Source organism: Balaenoptera musculus, chromosome 7 (genome assembly GCF_009873245.2).
Source record: "Balaenoptera musculus isolate JJ_BM4_2016_0621 chromosome 7, mBalMus1.pri.v3, whole genome shotgun sequence".
Taxonomy (NCBI): domain Eukaryota; kingdom Metazoa; phylum Chordata; class Mammalia; order Artiodactyla; family Balaenopteridae; genus Balaenoptera; species Balaenoptera musculus.
Window position 1 is genome coordinate 77,095,820 of NC_045791.1, and position 24,025 is coordinate 77,119,844.

At 37.9% G+C, this 24,025-nt stretch overlaps 1 protein-coding gene across 4 annotated transcripts in view; it reads right to left on the bottom strand.

Moving 5' to 3' along the window:
* Nucleotides 1-1,734: 1,734 nt before the first annotated feature.
* SATB2 (SATB homeobox 2) overlaps nt 1,735-24,025 on the bottom strand; it is a 190,286-nt gene continuing 167,995 nt past the window's right edge. For all 4 annotated transcript variants that reach the window (XM_036858940.1, XM_036858943.1, XM_036858942.1 and 1 more), the window contains one exon: nt 1,735-2,947. In XM_036858940.1, the coding sequence (XP_036714835.1) occupies nt 2,486-2,947 (462 nt within the window). In that variant the 3' untranslated portion in view covers nt 1,735-2,485. The remainder of the gene's footprint in view (nt 2,948-24,025) is intronic.

The following is a 24,025-nucleotide window of genomic DNA, read 5'->3' on the forward strand; positions in this document are numbered from 1 at the left end:
CGGGAAATTGTGCTTTGTCAAGAGGCACTACAAGAGAAAGTTTCTTCTTCCAAATAGATATTATATGACAGATATTGAATAAATAGACATATATGCATTGTAATTCGCAAAGATCTGGCAAGACCACAGGCTAAAATGCCCACAGATTCACTTAGAACCACTGCAAACTTGGCAGTGAAATTAAAAAATAAAAGGCAAGACTTAGCATTGAAAAATACCTAATAAATTTTTGGTTGAAGTGTAAAAGATACCAAATGCGGATGCCATCAATAGATGAACCACCTTGTAAGAGCTTGGCAAAATCAGTTTCCATTACGTGTACAGAGTGACCTTCAGCAACAGTGTAAGAAGACAATTTGGAAAAGAGTAACTCGGATATTAGGAAGCAGCAACCATGGACGTTCTGATTAAAGCTGCAGCATACTACAGAAAATAGGAAGGACGGGCCCAGGGCTTGACTGCAAACAACCATCCTTTTGCAAAGGTATACGACGCTCATGTCAAGATAATTTTTTAAACATCATTATTTGAAAAAGTACAGGAAAATGTCCCTTTAAAAACTCCAGAGGTTACTGAGCAGCTAGAATTAGCTTGTATTGCAACATGTCTTCTCCCTGTATATTGTTAAGTTCTGAGTTAATATCTACACATAGAGGTTTGTTTTTTTTAACTCCGACCTTTTATACCTTTCAAATATATAAATAGTATTAACAGTTATATTACAATGTTTGTGTAGTAAACAGAAAATAACTTTCAAAGTGATATTGCATGAGGTCTTTGAAAAGGTTGCATGAGAGCACGACTCTAAAAAAAATCCAACCGTGTGGGACTGTTTGACGGCCACCTTGAAGCATGAGATTAGTTTCACTTGGCCAGTCCTGAAGGTGAGGTCTCCTCTTGCAAAGACTAGAAGTAGAAGTGGGAAGTAATGGTTTCTGATGGGAAGCTAGAGGCGGTGGAAGGACTATAGTAGATTGCAGCTTTAATGCTCATTCCACTAAACAGCCAGTCGGCATTAGTTCTGCTTTATGTAAGGTAACTGCTACGTAGGTAACTGGGAAAATGTTTCCATTTATGACGAGTACGTGATTCCACTGAAATTGCTTTGCTTACTCTATTGCCTGGAGCTGCACAATGATTCAAAAACGGGTTCTTGTTAGGGCTGCCCCCATAGTAGGGAAGGGATGAGGCGCGTGAGAGCAAGGACTGAAAACGTCTGGTTAGGTGGACGGAATACGTACAAAGAGGAAGCCCAAAGTGAAACAGAAATGAGAAACGTCTTTCGGGAGATGAAGGGATGGAGATTTATTTGAGAGGGAGCCCCTTTAACTGGGCAGCAACTTCTTTTCTAACTTAATATTACATTGAACTATTTCTATTTAAAAAAAAAAAAAGAAAAGAAAAACAGCAACAATAAACAGTTTTAAATGAGCAGGCTTATTAATTTAAGATCTGAAGCCACAAGCAGGTAAATAAATTTCACAATAAAATGTGGCTCATACTGTGAATTCCATTTGTCTGACATCAGTATGTCATTTTATCGAGACTGCACTAATGGACAAGTTTTCTCTGTACTGAATTTCAGCTTTACTCATTTGGAATTCCACAGAAATGCATCTGTTCACTACAGTAACGACAAGTTGAATAACGGAACGCGAGTCATTTTAAGTGTGCATTGTGTCTTTAAGATTAATTTGACTGGTATCATTTTAAGGTGCCCTGATTTTTTTTTCACTTTACTTTCTTCTTCTTTCTTTCTTCCTTTTTTTTTTTTTTTTTTTTGGCAGTGTTGATTTGTTTTGTTAAATACATACCTCAAAAATTACCCATCAAGCTGCCAGATAGGAAGCCATAGAATTAAAAAAAAAAAAAAATCAGGGACAAACACAGAAAATAAATAGGAATTCAAAAATAGTCACCCCACCCTGAGAGCAGGCCGCAGTTTATCAAAAAGCCAAAGCGACTCACTGTGAAGTGGTTTTTTTAATACATAAACAAGTCTCTTCTTTAAGAACTCATTTCACAGTCTATTCTTTCGGATTGTAAGTTCTCTGTCCCATGCAATTTAATATATATATGTAAATATATAGAATATATAATATACATATACACAACACACTTGTAGCTTTCCTTCATTTTATTTCATAGGTCTTTCCATCCTGGAACTTGCCTGGTGTCTCTTCCATAAGTGCAAGGATAATGAAGGCAGAGTCTCCTGTGATTATAATGACTATGATCCAGTCCATTGTAAAGCGTAACACTTTAGTGTCTTTGCCAAGGCGATGTCTGATTCAGAAATACTGAACTTATTCAGTCTACAGGTGTATCCTGTGCAACAGAGAGATGTCAAAAAAAGGTAAGGAAAACAAAACAGACCAAAAAAAGACAAAAATAAAATAAAGCAAAAAAAAAAAAAATGTTTTTAAAGAAACTAAAACAGAAAATCCTTGGACCGATGTATTGCTTTGCCTGGTGGCAGTTCACATTATCTCTGGTCAATTTCAGCAGGCACAGCCTTGCTTTTCTCCGTATTCTCCTCCTCAGCCTCCACTTTGTACATCTCCTCCGAGCCTTCCTCGCTGTCATTCTCCTCCGACTCTGTCAGCAGCTCCTCGTCCTTATACTCGGCCACGTCCACCACCGAGCCCAGGTGTTCCTTGAGCTTCCCATGATGCTTCACGTGGTACCGCTGGTTCTGGAAGAACTTGATGATGGTGTGTTTGGGGAGATCCAGCTGAGCAGAAAGAGTGTGGATGGCTTCCTGGTCAGGGTACAGGCCCACATCATGGATGAAGCTTTGGAGGATCCCGAGGGCTTCCAAAGAGATCTTTGTGCGAGACCGAGGCTTTTTGGTGCAACTGTCTTCAGCCGGAGGAGGCGGGGGAGGCGCTTCTTCTCTGGGAGGGGAGCTCTCCTTGGCTGGCTGAGACTGCTGTCTATGAAGGACCTGATAATTAAAATTTAAACAAAATTAATATGTGATTCACAATCTCACCTTTCAAAAGCCATCGTCCCTCTGAAATACATGTTGTCTAGCTAGCACTGTAGTGATGCTGTAGTCATGGTAAGTTCAGGTCTTCTGAAAACTTAAAAGAATTTCTGGAGATTCAGAATCTCATCTACAAAACAAGAGGTTAATAATAGTAATGTTTCCATTCGGAGGCACAAAGAAGTTAAGTCATTTGTTGCCAAAGGTCATTCAAATTCAAAGGATCTGTGGCTCCAGGGCCTTGCTGTTAACCAGAGTGGTGTGCTACCTCTCTGAAGCCCAATGACAAAGAAACTGGACCCAGAGGAAAAGTGCAGGCTCTACAGATGAGATCACACGGGCTCACGTCCAGACTCTTCCCCTTAGCTGGGTGTCCTTGTGCAGGACACTAAACATCTTTAAGCCTCAATTTCATCATCTATGAAAGATAAGACACTGACTTCCTAGGGATGTTGGAAGGATTAAATTACATAATGCATGTAAAGAACAGTGCTTGCCTTAAACCAGAGGTTGACAAACTTTTTCAGCAAAGGGCCAAATAGGAAATATTTTAGCCTTAGCAGGGCCATACCGTCTCTATTGTGATGCCTCAACTCTATAGTGTGAATATAAACAAATGAGCATGGCTATGTTCCAGTAAACTTTATTTATAAAAACAAGTGGCAGGGACTTCCCTGGTGGTCCAGTGGTAAAGAATCTGCCTTCCAATGCAGGGGACTCGGGTTCAATCCCTGGTCTGGGAACTAAGATCCGACATGCCGCAAGGCAACTAAGCCCACGCACCACAACTAGAGAGAAGCCCACGCGCCGCAATGAAAGATCCCGCGTGCCACAACTAAGACCCAATGCGCCAAATAAATTAATTAATTAATTTAAAAAAACAAAAAACAGGTGGCAGACTGGATTTGGTCCATGGGCCAGAGTTTGTTCACCTCTGGCTTAGGGCAAACATCCGATAAATGATAGTCATTATTATATCAGCCTCATAATTACTCTTAGAGTATAACAGTGGAATAAGTCAGTATTTGAGTCAGAAAATCAATTCTCCATAAAATTAGGAACAACTTCTGTTTATTTTCCTTTAGCCCTGATCTTAATCCTTAAACAAGAATGTTTTTTAAAAATATAAAAACTTCCAAATTAATTAAAAGATATAATTTTTCATTAAATTATGCCCTTTAAATGACTAGATTATACTCATATAAATGGACCTCCTCAATATTACTGATGTCGAGGAGACAGCAGTGAGTGGTGGCTTGAAGCGAGATTTTGGTTCCCTGCCCAGGAATTGAACCTGGGTAGCCTGGGTGAAAACCAGGAATCCTAGCCACCAGAGGCTAGAGAACAAACTATTCATCCTTTGTTCTGCAATCCACTTCTTTTTTTTGTGTTATCCTTCATGTCAAGGTTTTCTAGTTGTAATTAATTTAAATTTCTCTTTCATTTCTACCTATTCCCCACTCATTAGAAAACCAAACCAAACCAAAAAAAAAAAAAAAAACCCTCTAGTATTTAAATACTAGATCCAAGTTGGAGCCACTCCTGCCTGGGGTGCCACATCAGCAGATTGAACTTTCATGTTGCTATAAATGCTCTGCTTGACCAGAAACACAGTATCCTGTCAGCAAATCCCCAAATGCAACGCCAGCTCTGGGCTCCATACTTACTTCTTTGTTCTCTGATCTTTCTAAATAAGGTCAGATATGCAACCCCAGCCAATCATGCCCTGTTTTCTGTGGCGCCACTTCTAATGCTCTATAAAACTGGCCCAAAATCCCTCCGGAAGAGTGTTCCACTGCTTGTGAGGAACTGTATCCACTACAACCCATGGACTGTTCCCCTTGAATAAAGGACATCAAACTGATTACTACATTGGTTTAGTTTTGTCATTTGACACTCGTTAGGCAAAATTATTCTTGATCCTCATAACTGCTTCTTCAGCGTCATCTCTGCATGAAATAGTTTCCCATTTTAGTATGTATTTACGAACTTTTTCAATCTGACTAAAGAAAGAGAAAGCAATACAGAGGAGATCGTCCAAACAACTCGCCCCTGTCCCCCTCAGAGGCCTATGTGAGAAGGGCTTCCTGGAGAGGGCGCATGGGACCCTGAAGAGGAACTCAGCCGCTGCTCACGCCTTGCAACATCAGCAGCAGTGCTGTAACAGTAAAAGGCTACCATGAAGGTCCCCATTAGAAAGTATTATGTCAACTCCAAAGGCAAAGACCGAATTTCCTCCACTCAGATCAGTGTCTAACGTCCTGGAAGTTCCCAAGACCTTTAAGAATAGTGAGTTCACTTTTTAAAAAACACATGTTTCTCTTTTACCATTCTCTCCTATTTTAGGTGGTGTTTTCCATGTTAGAGTAACAAATTAAACATTTTCCAAAGCTCAGGGGGAATTCAGTCCAATCAATGAAGAAGAAAACATGTCTAGTTACACGAGAGAAACATTGGTACCACCACTACCAGCACCACCACACACTACCCAGATGACAAATTTTTTTTAAACTACAAAACATCAACATCAAAGCAAGCATTTAAGAAAACAATTTCTGCCATTTATCCTAGTCTCAGGGACTACCTGATGAAAAACTAGTTTCTTACCGATGTGAAAATGTCAGTCTTTTCTGTAAAATTTAATAGATATTAGGGCAGATGACACTGTTACTTAGGTAACAGAAGAGGATGAAACTTTTAAAATAATAATTCATAACAAGTAACAATCAAAATAACAATAAAAGGATAATCAAATGCAAATAAGAATACCCATTATAATAAGCTGATGGCTGGTGGCAGAAAGAAATCTAAAACAGAAGACCATAAAACAGTGGCACTAAAGGTCCATATAGTGTCGACCAATTAAAATGAATGTTCTTGGCATTTTCTTTACCACTTTCAACTAAGAGTAAACGCATGTGGTCTGCTGTGGTAAGCTGGCATCAGCAAAAAAGTGAGAGCTCCATTACTTCAACATCCTAATTATAGCTGGCAGGGAGAGGAGATCTGCATGGTGGGCCCACGCTGCTCATGGCAGCTTTGATGGCAGGAAGATATTTGCTCTGAGGTTGTAATCTGGGCAGCTTGAGCACTGTAATAAATGAACCTCTACATCAACAGGTGAAGATTTCTTTTGGGGGGGTTGGTAAGAAGGAGAGAGAGAGACTGAAATTACGTAGGAATATGTACTCACAGAACATGTATACTCAAGCACAAGGACCCCCTTTTAGAGCAAATGCGTTAATTGGAAAACAAAAGAGAATTAAAATGCCCCATTTTTTAAATTATGCTTGCCTTCTGTAGTAAAAGTCAGCATAACGGTTCCACTTAATTAAATAATTAGATTGGTTCTTTAGGGGTTTTCCATTGTGCATTGGTTAGATTTAAAGAGATTTTCCAAAACTATACTTTGAAGTTACTGTAATCTTTCTGCATGATAGGGTTTGTTCTTCTGCTGAGGTCCCACCAAGTGGCCTATTTCACTCCCCCTTCTAACTTTGAACCTAGCAGTAGTAACACACGGATACAGAGAAGCCACACATGAAATGGAGAAACAATAATCATAATAGCTACCACTTACTGAACGCTTACTCTGTGCCAGACAGTTTTAAGAACTTTACATGGATTAACTCATTTAGCCCTCACAGTTCCTTGTGAAGGTGCTACTTGGATCCAGAACAACCTAGAAACATGGAGCATCTCAGGAACACCCTTAAAATTGGAAATTTTAAACACAGAGAGCTGTCAGTCTAAGACAGTAGGTTTCCACGGAACAATGACAATGTCGCTGCCATCATAGGAGAGGAAGATGTTTCTCAGAGAACTAACAGCAATGGAAATGATCTACAAAGTGAGATATCCTGTGTCAGGCCAGACAATGTTCCATATTGAGTTGGGAGGCATGACAATATTTGCATGAAGAAGGTTAAATAATATTTCTAGTATCTTCAAGCAGATAGGAAGGAGCACAATATTCATAATATCTGAGATGAAAAGCGTCCCCAAGTTACTCTGTCCCAACTACTTCATTCCCCTGAAATGTTCCGATTACTCCAGGCAGAGAGTTATTTATTGTCTTACATAATTTTTAGCAAAAAGAACCGCATACATTTCCTCACTAGCCACCTGCAGTAGCTTATTATTATGACAATCAGGAAATTCTTCTTACTGTCGTGTAATGCTTCTTCCAGTGGTGTGAATACTCGAACAAAAGCAGAGTAGAGCCTACTGCTTACAATGTGGTATTCCCCAGGCGGGGAAATCAGTCCAATGCTCTCCCCAAATCTTCCATCTAAACAGCGGGATCAAGTCACCTTTTCTGCACTTTCCCACATCTTGACTAACTAATGCCAACTCTTTTAGTCTCTTCTTCATAGGACAGGTTTCTGAACACCCACTTAACTGAATTTTAGTTTTTCTGTCTGAACTTCTCAGAGATGTTTGAAATTCCTTGTTGGTTAACTAGAATGACTCAAGTTTGGTCCCTGTCCCTAGCCAGTGCCCTGAGTAACTCCGGCCTGAGGCCATGTCATTGATTCCTGCTGGATGGCCTACACGCCATCCTGTTCCTCAGCTCATTTGAGGAACATATAGGCATATATTTCAGGCATATATTTCTCGTTGATTGACTTTTTGAAACCACAAAATTTACAGTTACTGCAACCAAGACAGAGGATGCCTTGCCAACTGAAGAGAGATATGCTCTTTCCTAACAAGTTCTTCCCAAGCCCAGATTATTGTTTTCTGGTATTTTTTTAAAAAGGTAAGTATAATGGAGCAGCTACCCAGATATTTATGTAAATCTGCCCAAGTCTGCACACTTTCCAGACTCATCCTTTTTCCCCTTTTTCAAAATGGGCCCAGCAGTTGACCTTTCTATTCCTAAAGTCTCTCATCTCTCTTCACATGACTTTCCCAAATAACAGAATATATCATTCTGTAAAGATAGCTATCCATCCCTTTCCTCTTGACCTTTGCAAACTGAAGCCTGACAATTCATCCTATCTCATTTTGGTTTGGATTTTTCTCCATCACAACTGAACTTAAATTAATCTGGTCAGCAATTCATTTCTGATATTGATAATTTCTACAAAGAGAGTTTTAAAGGGTTTATTTAAAAGCCTCTTTCTTTTTTTGTAGCTTCTATTGTTAGTTTCTTAGGGTTCGCAGCAGTGAAATATCAAGGTAGCTTCAATAATAATGATAATACTATTAATATTAATAATAGGTGCTGGCATTCATGTAAAGTTTATTATGAGCCTAACACTGGCCTAAATGCTATAAATATATTTTATTTTCACAGTAATCCTGGAGTAAGCATTTTTACTCCATTTATGATGAGAAAACTGGGGTTCAGAGAGTGTAGGTAATTTGTGTGAGGCCTCATAGCTTCTAATTAGCAGGACTGGATATTCAAAACATATCTGATTTTAAATCCCATGCCCTTAAACATTATGTTCTCCTGTCTTCTGTGAGCAAGATCACATAAGAAAATTGAACAAAGGCTCTAGAGTAGAGGAGACAGACCATAAATAAGATATCAGGTAGTAATAAATACTATAAGCAAAAACAGAGCCAAGCATAAGGAGGAGAATTGGGGGAAGAGGAAGCTATTTTAGATTCGGTGGTTCAAGGAAGGCTCCCTAAGGAGGTAGGATTTGAGCAGAGGCCTGAAGGAAGTGAGGACCAAACCATGAAAAAGAGCATCCCAGACGAAGGGAAACAGCAAGCGAAAAGGCAGGGAGGCAGGAGTACACTTGGTATATCTGAAGAACAGCAAGGAAGGCAGCGTGTTAGAGCCGTGCCACCCAGTACAACAGATACTAGCCACATACAGCTATGGACATCTAAATTCATTAAAACTAAAAAAAGAAAAAACTGAGTTCCCTCAGTCACACGAGCCACGTTTCCAGTGCTAGATAACCACTCTGTGCAACACCATACTAGACAGCACAGGTACAGCACATTGCCACCAGCGCTGCCATCACAGGAACAGCTCGGACAGCCCTCCGCTGGAGAGAAATGACAACTGAGGGGCTGCCAGGGCCAGAGCCAGAGCAGCAGGGCCTTGGCATTCTACTGTCAGTAAGGTCTACCCTTACTGTGACCTGCAGTCATGTCCTCTGATCTAGCCCAAAACACAGTAGGACTTGAAACCACCACTAACACTAGAGAGAAGAGAAATATTCATGTATCCACATACTAAGTAAGAAATACTCAGCTCATAATATCAATATATTACTGGACTTTCAACACAGTATCACAAATAGCAACACTATCATAAAAACAACCAGAAGGATGCATCGGCACTTCTATCCTCACGAGAATGGGGGCTTCCCCGGTGGCACAGTGGTTATGAATCCGCCTGCCAATGCAGGGGATATAGGCTCGAGCCCTGGTCTGGGAAGATCCCACATGCCACGGAGCAACTAAGCCCGTGTGCCACAACTAGTGAGTCTGTGCTCTAGAGCCTGTGAGCCACAACTACTGAGCCCGTGTGCCACAACTACTGAAGCCCTCGTGCTTAGAGCCCGTGCCCCGCAACAAGAGAAGCCACCGCAGTGAGAAGCCCACGCACTGCAACGAAGAGTAGCTCCCTCTCGCTGCAAGTAGAGAAAGCCTGCTCGCAGCAACGGAGACCCAATGCAGCCAAAATAAATAAATAAATAAATAAATTGGGAATAAAAAAGAGAGAATGGTAAACTTACATTTAACTGATGGCTGCCTTCTTCATCAGAAGTGCTTATCATGTCTAAAAGAAATTATGTTTAAAACCATCGACCTTGGGTTGAGTAAAAAAAAAAAATTCCATTTATCAAATATTTATGGAGTGTCTATAGTAACTGGACCTATTAATTTACAAAGCTTTCTAGTAAGGAGTCCTGTCTCCAACAGTTGGGTGTTGATGAATAAGTTATGGGTAAGACATGATCAAATAGAAACTTAGAAGTTTAATAAATCTTGCCTTCCTATTTATTCACTAAGATCTCATCAGGCTGAAATATGACATACATGTGTATAAATGAACATGAAGATGGCGATGAAGAAAGAAAAGGTTGTAAATATATTCAAAAGAGATATCAACTTCTAAATAAAACCCAACACCTCCTCGCCCAGTGACAAAACACAATCGTAATAAGGATATACGTTGTTTTTCTGCCTTCGAAACTGAAAATTTAAAAAACACAAGGACAAAATGGTACTGTGACAAAAGCTGACTAAGAAAGATAAAGCAGCTCTTCTTAAACCGCTCAGTGTTCAAATAGATTTTGAAGGCCTCAATGAAAACCAGCTGGAAGCCATGTGTAAAAAATAATGGCTTTTGCCTGCAGGGAAGGAAGTGAGATCCTAAATGATTAAGTTTAGGAAAGTATATAATTCACTGTATCATTATGGGGTGAACTGGATTACTTATAATATGCCAAGACTTTGTGGTCTTTTTTATATAGAGAAAATGAGAAATTATTAAGGAGGTGACTGTACAGGACGGCTGATCCAGTGCGGTCATAGGTAATAGGTTAAAATCGGCTCCCAGGTGGCCACATCCCCCTCTCTCTGACAAGCCTCACCCATAGGAGCGAGCCTCACCAGAGCTTCAGGTCCTACATGGTGATGCGCATCAATAGGAGATGACTTCTCACCGCATTTGAGTTAATATCAGAATTAGTTTTACTTGTTTAATTTTACCTCACCTAAAATAACAGAATGTAATATAGTTGATCCGAAGAAGGAAAGCATTCTTCCGCTAAAAATCCTGAGAAAATATATTTACCAGGCAGTAAGAACAATTGGTTAGAACAACTGGAAAGCCCTCATGCATAACTCAATTTGAATTTGTTTAATGAATAAGTGCTGCTATTTTTAAAATATACTATATATAAAATACCATATAACTGAGCTATTTGTCTTAGGTTTCAGCAACCTAGCTCTACCCCTTAATTTTCCCTTTTTTTCAAAATCAGCAATTAAGACTATTAATTTTAGCTCAAAACCTCAGTGGGGAGAATTTAGCTTTAGTAATTAATAATTAATAGAACTATTATACATCTATCTCATTATTGGACTCTGAGCTACATATTGGCACACATAAGTGCTCAGTACACCTTTGTTCTGCTGTACTGGATTAATTCCATATTCTCTCTTTCTTTAATTGCAGACCAGTTACTATTTTTGTTCTGTACAACTTATTGTTTTTTCTTTCTATTATTCATTTTTAGCAAAACTATGTTTTAAAAGTAAAGAAACTGTCACTCATTATAGGAACTTACATCTAGCAGGTATCTGAGAGCAAATATATATATATATAAATTTTTTTTTTAACCATTTTTTTTGTGTTAAAAACAATTCCAGGGCATCACATAATCCTTAAGATTGCTTTTACATAAACCTTGTCAGCAGGAGTTGTGAGGTCACAAAGTTCTGGTTTTGAATCCAATCTTTATCCCCAAAAGCACATCTGCTTACTAGCCTTGCAGCTGTGAGCAAGTTTCTTTCTCAGAGCCACAGCGTTTGTTAATCTGTAAAATCTTCCTTGTAGTTTTATGAGGATTAAGTGAGATAATGCATGCTAAGTACTTAGCAGAGTTCTTGTCATAAGTAAGGTTTCCGGAAGTAGTTTCTGTCATTAAAAAATGAGAGGAGGATTTAAGAATCAGCAGTATAATGCCTCATGTAGTTTTCTGTAACTACACTTATTATGAAAATTAGCAACAAATTCAGAGATTTGTCTGTCCTTTTCACTCCAAAAATCTACAGATCTACAAAGGAGAAAGTCCACCAATAAGTTGTCTTATTTCTTTCATCCATATAGTGCACACATCTTTGTTCTTCCACATGGCACCTAGCACGTGGAAGTTGCCGCTAAAGCATCTGTCACATGGAATTACACCTCATAATCATAATCTCTTTCAGGGTGACACCTTCTATATGCACAGCCTGGGATCCTCTTAAGATGACCTCCTTTATCGGTTCTAGAAATGTGATCCACGGTCCCCTGGGGGAATCCCAATATCCCCACAGAGAGGTCCATGAATCAAAACTATTTTCATAGCAAAACAGACATTAGTTGCCTCTTTGACCGTGCTAAAACTTGTACTGATGGTACAAAAGCAATGGTGGGGAAACTGCTGGCCTGTTAGCATAAGTCAAGTCAGTGGCACCAAACTTCACCAGTAGTTGTGTTCTTCACTGCCACATACACACAGTAAAAATGCAACTTTCATTTAAGAATATCCTTGATGAAGCAGTAATGTGGTATTAATTATATTAAATCTCAACTCTTGAGTATACTTCATTTTAATAGTCTGTGTGAGAAACTGGGAAGTACACATAATGCAATTCCGTGGCATACTGAAGTTAAGGTGGTTCTCATGAGAAAGAGCATTTGTGAGATTGTATGAGCTGAGAGCTGAACTAGCACCTTTGTCTTGGAATAAATATCATTTTTACTTGAAAGAACAACCAACAGGCAAACTATGATTATTCAGACTTGGGTATGTGGCAGATATTTTCTTAAAAATAAAGTAAGCCTGTCAATTCAAAAAAAAAAAAATCTGGTAGTATTTGTTGCCAATGATCAAATTTTACCTTTCAAGCAAAAATCAGAATTTTGGAAAACTTGTAGCTTCCACTAAAAGCTTAACAGTTCCCTAATACTTAAAGACTTCCCTGATGATATTGGTGGTGATTTAAGAAATTTTAAAAAATATGTCATACAATGAAATGTGTCAATATTTAGAAGATCTGAATAACTCAATATATCAATATTTTCCAAATGAGCAATGCATGATATTATAAAACTATGAATAGGTAAAAGATCCATTCAAAGTGCAAGGCAGACCAATGAATTACAATGTAAAAAAGTATGAAAGTTCACTGATATGATTTTAGATTCTATTTTGCAGCTAACCTTTAAGAAACTACCACTTGTAGAGTTTTGTATCAAAGAAGAATGATCATAATTTCCTGGGAAGGCTATTAAAATATCCCTTCCTTTTATAATTGCATGTCTGTGTGACACTTGATTTTCTTCATTTACTTCAACCAAAACTACACTTTGTATCAGAATGAATGAGAAGCAATTATGAGAATCCAGTTGTCTTCGATTAAGTCAGACATTAAAAGTATTTGCAAATATATATGTAAAACAATGGTACTCTTCTTATTTTTTTTTGTTTTAGAGATAGTTATCTTCATAAAAATATATCATTTACATGTAAATGTTATTTATAATTATTTTCAAACAAACATTTAAAAGATTGCTCAGAACTAATTTCTAATATGGTAAATATTGACAGATATGCACATTTTTGGAGTCCTTAATAGTAAGAGTGAAAGGGGACCCTGACACCAAAAAGTTTGAAAACTCTGTACCACATGAATCGCTTTGAATATATAGCCTTGTCTTTCCCCTAATGAAAACCAAGCACTTTACTATAAAATACAAAATGGACCTTACAGTTAATAACATCCTTACTTGATCTCAGTCACCTAGGAAAGTCTGAAAGAACGAGTGCAGGAGAAAGCACACATGCATTACGATTTGCCTCTTGACTTTATCTCTCAGAGACATTTTCACAGGCAAAACATATCCGCCTAGGTACACAACTCAGCACTATTTCTAACTTCAAATGATGTTACTTGAGTTGGCTCTTATGGTTGTAATTTCACATCCTAACATTATAAGACTTATTAAAAACCGTGGTTTAGTTTTGTTGCTTTTTTTGGATTATACAGTATCCTAAGGTCAAAACTCAGGAAATCTGTTATTAAAAAAAAAAAAAGTATCCATGAAGCAATGACAAATTGCGGACTACAGGTGTTAGATTACATTTTGACTCCAGGCAGGTTTAATATAAGTTGGTCTCCTTTTACAATTGCTCTTAGCACATACAGCTATGGGAAGGGGGTTGGGGGTCGGGGGTCGGGGGAGAGAATAAGAACCAAAAAAAAAAAAAAAAAGAGTAGAGTTCAATAAAAGAAAACCATGTCGAGAGAAATCAATACAAACAAGCAAAATGGTAGGAAGTCTAACATGGAAATATGTGTTCAATTTCATCCAGCCTTAGTCTGAGTTTCCTTTAATATTGTAACCAAGATGGTATTGGAACATCGTGTATGTTTTTAATGCAGTTTAATAATTGTTTCTCAAAATAAACACTTTGGCCAAAGATGAAAGCATAAAAACACTGTGACACAATAATCTGTTAAAATAAACTTGGGGGTTTAGAGGAAGCTTCTTAAAACAGGCTTTGGCTTATATCATTTCCTCTTTGGTAACAAATTGAGAACAACTATACCAACGACTTTGGTATGGTTTGGGTTAAAAAATGTGTCATAGTCATCAATCTGACTTTGGGGAGTGGCCAGAATCTGTAAAGCCTGAAGAGGTATCTAGCTGCGTGAACTTTTCCAATATAAGGAGATGAGCTGATAGCAAATTAAGCAGGGTCAAGAGGAGTAGCTATATTTCAATCAAATAGACTCCATGACACATAAAAAACAATTCTCTCTCCTATTAGAATGTACGAGAGATAAAACATAGACATATACTGAACCTAATGGCAATTATAACTTTCCCTTCATCGGCGTCATATGATAAATAGGTTTATTTGCCCATTTAGGACCTAACATGACCAAAATCATTCCACAAACATAACAGAATTCATGGGAGAATTCAGGAAGAGCAGACTCTTCAGGAAAGTCCAGGCCACAACCATGTGTCCTTCTTCCTGGGAGAAACCATCTCCCAGCCCACCCACCCCAATCCCACTTGCCCGACACCCATGAGCATCCATTTCCTCCTGTTTCCATACACCTCCACCACCCTTCCCAATGTCGTCTCAAATCACAAAACTTTGCCTCAAAATGAATAGAGAAGGCATATATTTTGAAGATCAGATTCAAGGTACAGATAATATTAAAGTGTCTTTAAAGACCTTATATTTGAGTTAAAATGAGTAAAGAGTAACATGACCAGAGCTGACAGTTACCTCTGGGATTCTGATTTCTAAATGACTGCATGACTTGTTTCATTGGTATAGTTGAGAAAAGAGTGGCTTTTGCACCAGCACGGATGAAAGAAGAGCTCCTACATCAAGTTAAAGTTAAGTTAAAGATAATGAAGAGTGTAAAACGTTAGGATGATATACGTACCTGGAATTCATAATGGTATTAAAAGAATCAACATGGAAATTCATGACACTTCATCAATGGCAAAAGGGCAAGAGAGAAAGATGTGCAAAGGTTCAGGATAAGGACGATCCAGTAGAATTCTTAAACAGTTAATCCAGTTGGCTAAATAATTCTCAAGTGAAGTAAAATGTAAACCAAATGAAAACAACTTCATCAAATGCCAGTGATACATGACCCAGTAAGCTCTGAAATTTGACTTCTTAAAACAGATTCAAGGTAAGCTTGAAAGAATAGAATACATTATTGAGCTTTGCTGTATTGTACTTCTCAGATACTGCGTTTTTTACAACGCAATTTTTATGAATGTTTGTGGCAACCCCACATTGTCAGATGATGGGTAGCATTTTTTTAGCAGTAAAGTATTTTTAAATTAAGGTATACACATTGTTTTTTTTTTTCTTTTTAAGACAAAATGCTCCTGCACAACTAATATACTACAGTATAGTGTAAACATCATTTTCATATACAGTGGCTTGCTTTATTGTGATAGTCGCTTTATTGTGGTGGTCTGAAACTGAACTGGCAATATCTCTGAGTTATGCTTGTACAGAAACTGCTTCAGATAAATAAATTTCATCCAACAAGTTTAACTAGAGCTGAGTTTCAATTCCTTTTAAGTGAAAACATGTTAAGTTAAAGGAGGTAGAGAATATATATATTCTACAAGAGCAAACATCTTGTAGGCAGCCAAGAACTGCATCAACGAAGACTTAAAATAATGATTCCTGAGGTAAAGCACTAGAGTCAAAATTCAAACCACTTAGAAATCTCTTACTATTTAGAAATCCAATGACAAAAATAACTTGAAAACACCTATTTGGTAAAGAATGACTTAGAAACAAAGATGATATGGGGGGAAAGAATGTGTACACTTTAAGTCATAGGATCTCAATAAATTAAATAAGCTTCATTGAACTAAAGCATCATTCTTCCTGATTTACATACATATTATATGATGTGAGTTGGGGGTCGTGTGTTAAATTTAATCATTCAAATCCTATAATTAGTATGTATTCAAAGTGGTTCGCCATCCTTTGGACTTCTTGTTTCTTAAAAACAATAACAAACTAATCTCACAATGGCGATAGGTCCTGTTGTATTTACTCTTCAGATGAGAAAATGCATACACAAAATTGAACTCTGATCCACAAATCACAAACCCCTGAGTCTAACATATAACAAACATGCCCTTACTGCTGGTTTAGCTGGAAAATTGAGAAAAATACAAAAATTATTCTGTTTAAAAGTTTTGAACAAAAATTCATTTTAGTGTGAATAGACACCTTCCAATTAAAATATAAAAATAACACTAAAAATGACAGAGGAAACTATTCAGTGTTTCAAGTGTATGGTTAAAAGTGAAGACAAACAAGTTAAGAAAATTTATAATACATTATGGAGAAGCTCCTCTCCCAAATGTTAATTTTGCGCGGGTAATAAAGGAATTTTTACTTTTTCTATCTTTGGATACCATTTAAAAATATATGTATACCCAACTTTGTCAAAATTTGCCAGAACAAAAAAGAGAGATTTTGCCTGACACAACTCAGCCAAGACTCAGTATAAGATGAAAAATCCCCATAATTGTAATGGCACTGGTGACACTGCAGTTATGTTGCGTTCCAGCTTCTTAAAGAAGAGTGTTTAAATTATTTAAGGAGAAAGGGTGTTTGGATTAGATTTTTTACTAGGGGGGTGGGGGTAAGAAAGAAGGTAATCCATGTGTTTGAGGTCTCACATGGGGCTGTTTAGAATCCCTTGATAGGCCACATTTTCTGTATAATTTTTACAGTTGGGGCACTCAGAAGTCAGAACAATCTGACAGTTATGGTTAGTGAAAATATTAGATGTTCACCAACAAAATACTACCTCAGCATATTTTTTGCTTTCTGGATGTAACCACTTAATAACAGGACTTGAGAAAACTGCACTGTGTGAATCAAACACATAAAAGTACAAATATTCCTTTTATAGAAAGCAAATCTTAAGCAGTGCATTATAATCAACCCCTCTGGTAAAAGACAAAGTATCTAGAATTACCACACCACGGACATATTATGGTTTATTATTCCCTAACGTCCAAACTGGGTAAACAAAGTCAAATGATCAAAGAAGGGTTTTCCCCTCAGACTGTGACGTAAGGGCCACTGACCTCTAGGGAGTGTCAGCAGAGATTCCTTGTGGCTTAGCAGTGAAAAGGTGTCAAATGAGAGCTTATCAAACACAGCCTTTAGTTCTCAATTTCATTTAATTTCATCAGAGACTGGCATCCTTGGTTTTATTTTCTTTCAAGGAAAAAAGAATATGGAAAAATTAAATCATGTGAGGTGAAACTTCTGAAAGGTTAATTCTAGAGTATTCTTTTAAATTTGAAACCACGTTTAATTCATTACGAGGATACTGGTTTTACAATGTCCACATCGATCATCTTACTAACGGTAATCAGGTATGGAGAAACTTTTGCTTCTAAACTTTGTGGTAAATACACCAGGTGCGAGATGAAAAGCAGACAGGGCCAGGCACTCTTACTCAGACCGTGGTTTACTCAAAAAAATAAGTCTTTTGCTCCCAGGGTACCAAGGATGGTCACTGGGAAGAGAAATCCCAGTTCCTAATTCCCCGGGGCAAAGTAACTGGATTGGCAATTCCTTTTCCCACAAGAAAGACTCTAGTCTCCAAGCTGCAGATGAACCATTATATTCCCGTGAGGCCGGTCGTGCAGCATCCTTGTCTACTCAGATTCACAAAGCAAGTCCAATTTTGTCTCTGTGCCACGTTGCCTTGGCTTTTCGAAGCATATTTGCTTATCCTGTGTAGGTCGTCCTCAGAAACTAGAACTGTGAAGTCATTACACTTCCAAATGCGAATCTGCTTAGGGGTGGATTTAATTTAATAGCTGAAAACTCAGTACAAAACAAACACACTTACAACTGACATTATCAGGGAATTAATCATTACTGCTCTCAACTGGTGTTCCAAGACCTCACACTGCCCCAGCTAGGATCTGAGAGTTCTCGTTGACTCCTTCCCCTCATCTGAGCCTCCACATCTAGCCGATCCCACGTGCTGTTGATTATCTTTTAAATAGTTCCTGGGTTAATGTTCCCCTTTCCATTCTTCTCTCACTGCTGTTATTTAGGCTTTAAAACCTCTTGCCTGAATTAGTAACTATTACTTCGCAAAAGGCTCCCGGCCACAGCCAACACAGCATCTTGCGAAAGGCCTTCAGTGGTCTCAAGCTGGGTCAAGGCCTCTCGCACATCCAAGAAAGCTCCATGACCTGACTGCAGCATGTGACCCTGCTCCGTCCTTGCTCCTCAACCCTGCCTTTCAGGCTGTGCTCCAACGGTTCTAAAAGCTATAGGTCCCACCCTCATGCTGTTTTGCCCCTCTCATCTCAGTGCCTTTGCCTCCTCTGTCCCCTCTACCTGGAAAGCTCCTCCAGTGAGGTATTCTGTAAGGAACCCTGAGCAGCACTATCTCCTGGAAGCCTTCTGGGTCCTCCGGTCCACTCGGTTTTGGGCATATGTGCCCATCTTTTGTGCTTTTCTTTCTCTGTACTTACTTACGTGCTGTACTACAGTCATCTGTCCACACACCTGCCTCTCCACGAATCTGTGAGCTCCTTAGGGATAGATTCTGTGCTACATTCTCCTCCACACACTCAGCACTTAGCACAGGGTCAGGCACTGTGTTTTGAGAGAATAGTGGAAACTTAAAATTTATCCTAAAACTTCCAGAATACTTCTGTATTGGTAATAGCCATATTATATAGGCCAAAAGTCTTCTTAAAAATTAGAACACGTCTAATAGCTGTAAGGGGGGGAAAATGTGGCCAGTTCACACCGACACTCATTTAAAAATACACTTAGTACTGAAAAGGGCTAAATCACAGTAGTTCGTAATGACTTACTAGACTCACAGACACACACACTTGGCACAAGCCACCAGTACCATACAGCAGCTCAAGCAGTTCTTTAATTCCGCCCCTGCCCGCCCCCCCAATTATCTGCCTGAAAATTACTGACATTCAGAGGCATGCATTTCAGGTGTGACTGTTGTCAGGGGTAAAAACTGACATATTCCTCAGCTCGCTTCACTGCCCCCCTCCCCAATCTCCAGAAATATTTCTACTATCAAGAGAATTCAAAAGGCCTGCAGCAGACAGTTTCTATGACAAAAAAAAAAAAAAAAAAAAGCTGCTGGCGGCAAAACAACAAGTAACAATGAGAGAAAATTATAAAAACTAGATGTATTTGCTTAAAAGTGGATCATAGGTAGCACAGTAAAGCCTGAGACAGTAATGGCCCTCAATGGAATGAAACGCGAAGGAATGCTGCCTATCTACACAATGCTATGGAAAGGGAAAGCACTGTAGGTCTTTTCCAAAACAAATATTAAATGCCTATCCTTAGAGTAGAAAGAATGACGTTAACTCGCGTGGGAAGAACCAACAAAGAAAGGAAAGTAACAAAATTATTTTCAAAGTATGTATTTTTGCCGCCACTTTGAGTCAACCACTGTGGTTCCAACACCACACAGTCCAAAGTGAGTAAGGCCAATGGTTTAAAGTTAGGGACAGAAATGGCCTTTGCTGCTTCCTGGCCACCTCTGTAGTTTATTTAGATTTTATTAAAATTTGTTTTTAGAAACATTCAACTAAAACTAAATAAACTGTGGGGGAAAAAAATCCATGAAGAAAGAATCTAGAAACTAAATATAAGCCATCTCATTTATACTTACAGAGACCAGAAAAGCATTTTGGCATTAAAGAACATTTTTGTTTTCAGGTGCAGTGCTTTTAAGGTATTATATAATTACCCTTATTGAGAGCATACTTTTTAGCTTTGTCAGATTCTCTGTTGGAATTATAATTCCAGACTGAGCAAAGAATTCTATCAAAACTCTATTATCATATTAAAACACTTGATCATGTGTTCCCTCAAGATTCCCAACTTTCTATTTCTGAGAAGAGAACAGATTTAATGAGATATTTTCAAAGTAGAGCTGGTAAAGGGAATATTTGTGAAAAGCACTGCCAAAAAGACAATTCATTTGGTAGACACAGAAAAGGCAAATTTTACCACATATACTGGAGCAATGGATATTAAATAATCATCTCTGAATAAACTCTACAAATAAATACAGTCCTTTTGGTCTAAACTGAAGACGGCATTGCCTAAAGGAAATCTCTAAGGTCAGCCAGCAATTAACTGAAAGGTTTTGACTGAATGCTATTGACTGCTTTCATATCAGACAGCTTCCTGGTTATTATACTTCATGGGCTAAGTAGGTGCCAAGACATTAAACTGTCAATAATCTATTAATACTGGACTGTTCAGCTCACTCTCCCTGAATCTGCAGGAAAAGGCATTCAAGCCAAGACCTGCTGAGAACTAATGCAAATTCGCCAACCCTGATATGGAAATCATATCTTTATTACCTCCCAGCTTAAGTGCCTAGGAGTGTTGACACAGTATAAGAAGAATATGCAGATAATAAACGCTTATTCAGATGAGTTAAACTAATTTTTTTTTTTTTAAGAAATTGCTGAAGGGATGAGCATGTCCTGAAATCTGACTTTTTAACAGTTTCTAAATTGAATGTAATGAACACTTTCAAGGAGAAATGAGAAGTTATTTAAAGTGAGCCTCACAGGTCCCTGCCACTCTGCATCTGGAAAGCAGTTATACACATTGTGGGATTGGGGGAGAACTTTTAATGAATTTAATAGAGAAAAGCACTTTAATTAAATGCTGTCAAAGTGGATTGTATTAATGACTATACACAGAGGAATTTAAAGCAGCCAAGTTTATTTAGCAAATAGAAACTGGGCTTTCGAAGCCTGCAAGTATTTATGTTTCTGCAGTTGCAGTACATCTAGATGACAATGATGGTGCCAAATGAAACTGTTGAGTTATTAGATATGATTTTATTTATTGTGTATTATTAAAGTTTCAAAGGCCTCCGGGGAATTAATTTCATTTTCAAAATGAAATACCACATCTGATCAGAAAGGGTTAAGAAAAGTGAATATTGTCCCCCAGTTTTTTCTGGGCCCTGGAATTTTGAAGCAGCTAAGTGGCTAATGGGGACAGCCTTCTTTAGGTTCACCTGGTCAGAATTCACATCATCTCATGGTAGTGCAAAGTCAATGACAGTATTTCTTCTATGACTTCTTCTTCTGTTTTTTTTTTCCCCCAGTGATTGGTCACTAAACATAATTCATTCTGTTTCACATAGCAATAAGTTGAAAAATGACCAAAACTCCTAAAAATCTCCATGAAAATTTGGTTGCCATAACTTTTTAAATGAAAAACACAAGTAACACAAACTTCTACAAAGGAAAAGGTATCGAATGTTTGACTTAGGGCAAGTAGGGAAAAAAGGGTCTTCCTCAGTATCTTCTACTCAGAGGTTGACCGCAGAACAAACCTATTATTAATGATAATATTTTAAAAATAAACAAAGAAAATATGAGCCTTAATGCATGAAAGCTGTAAAAGATTGAAAAGCTGGTCTGGCTAGAAAATACTATGTGTGTGTCAAAATGATTTTCTCTACCGTTTGTAAAAATGTAATTATCCATGATATGCTATTATCCATGATAGGCTACAAGGGTGAGGGATTTCAAGTAAATCCACTGGAAGCTAAGGATTCGCCTTTGGTCTTCAGCCCCTGACACCACCATGTCTGTGAGATCACAAACTTCTGCCATGATTTACCACATCCTTTTTGCAGTTATATATACTCTTTCAGTCTGTCTTTAGGTTTTAATTCAAACCATGAGGAAGGGGGAGGAGGGAAACGTGAGGATTGGAGCAAAAAAATAAAACACAAAATCCAGCACCTATTTCCTTTCAAGAACAGAGTAATGATCACAAATGGAGACCTTCAACTTTCTAAATAAATAACCTAATTTTTAATCCTTCCCCTCCCCCCATCCAAGCTATTTATTAATATCATATGTTTGATCTGTGTCTTTGTAGTTCTGGAACTTATAAGCAACTCTGCTTTCCCCATCTGTGCCAAGATGTTTCAGACTAGTCTTTGAAATGCTGCAAATGCAGATGAATGTGACATAAAATAGGAACTGATTACATACACGTTCTATACGTGAGTAATGGTGACATAGAACACAGAGGACATTACATGTTCATAGAGTGTACTGGGCAACTGTGCTTCACATATGCAAACGTGAAGAGATCATCAAAGTACAGCATGCCATCTCTAGCATATCCATTCTAGGAGCTCAAAATAAATTGGTTGATTTCTTGCAAATAAAGTGACAAGAAAACTTCTCCTCTGGTACCTCAGTAGTTCTAAAAGAAAGATATATCAAAGAATCATCAACTGATAGAACATACTGATGCATTTGATCCAGATTATGTTTTACAAGCAAAAGAATCCGTCAATTTGCTTCTCTCCTTTCATTACTAAGGAAATGACTGTATTAACTTACTACACACACTGTTTGACTATTTTAGCTTTATCTCTTTGGGAGGCTTTCATTTCATATGAAGCACAAACTCAAATAAGGATTTCTCTCAAAAGTATACTCCTAAATTATACCTACATGGAAATATTTGACATGGGTCGACCACAATTCCCTTTCTGCTCTTCTAGTACCACGGTTTTGAGTACACTGTTGACATGAATTGTCAAAAAACTGAAATGAGAAAAACTATATTTAAGAAATCATTTGCATGTATATATTGCACTTAAACAGTATATGCTCATTTTGGCACATTCTGTTCATTTAGATCATAATAGAAATAAAAAGACCTTTCCATATCCACATATGTTTAAGCATTCACATCATAGATTTTAGCTCCCTAAGTCTAGAGTACTTTTAAAAAATAATCGACTCCTCATTTTGAAGTGCACTGTCAGTGTTCACTTCATCATATCTAACAAAGTAACTCTGTTAAAATAACTTCCCCAGTGTTCTACCCAAATCTGTTGGGTGTTTGGCACTAGGGAATCCCAGACTCTGGACTCATTACGTTCCATGGCTGTGATTCTGCAAAATGAATCTAACCAGGTACTTCAGTGAGCCTTGTATACCACATACAGAAAGAAATACAAAGACAAATGCCATGAACATGAAGCAATAAATGTAAACTAAAGGACAGCATGAAGAGGAAAGAGTAGAAACAACGACTGTTTAAATATGTAACTATTTCTGATACCTGGGTGATCAAGTTAGCTGTAATACCAACCAGCCATTCAGCTATGGAAACACCTAAACCTTTCTTTCATACAATGGGTTTTTGGCATGTCTTACTTATGAAAAATAAATACATGGATATCCACAGAGCTTTAAAAAAAAAAAAAGCTAATTGGAGTCTATTCAGTGTTGTGTTGGTAAATGTTTAACAACTGACTCTCTACAGAAAAAAAGCTCCAATTGAATCATTTGCCAGTTCTTGTGGTGTGAATAATTCAACCATGGCCAGTTGCATTCTACTAATGGTGTAAAAACCAGCTTCCAAAATTCCTGAAAACTTAACCATCAGTTCCTGCTAACTGGTGTAAGCTTACTCCAGCAGACCCTGATCTGCTATCCTGTGCTTTCCAGACTTGGTCACTGGAATTCCTTCACCTGGCCCAACTTACCTGTCATTTTCCCAGCCCCAAAGGGGTTAGGATGACCTTGATGTGATATACAATTCCCTAAAAGCTTCCATATCAAAAGGTGAAGGGCTATATGATTTACAGTGAATTAGATCTAGAAACAACTTGTGAGGAAATTGAACTTGTGACCTCGGAACTGTCAAATCTATCTAGTTTGCTTGATCTCCCATTTCTAGGGTTAAACCGAGTAATAATAAAATAAATGAA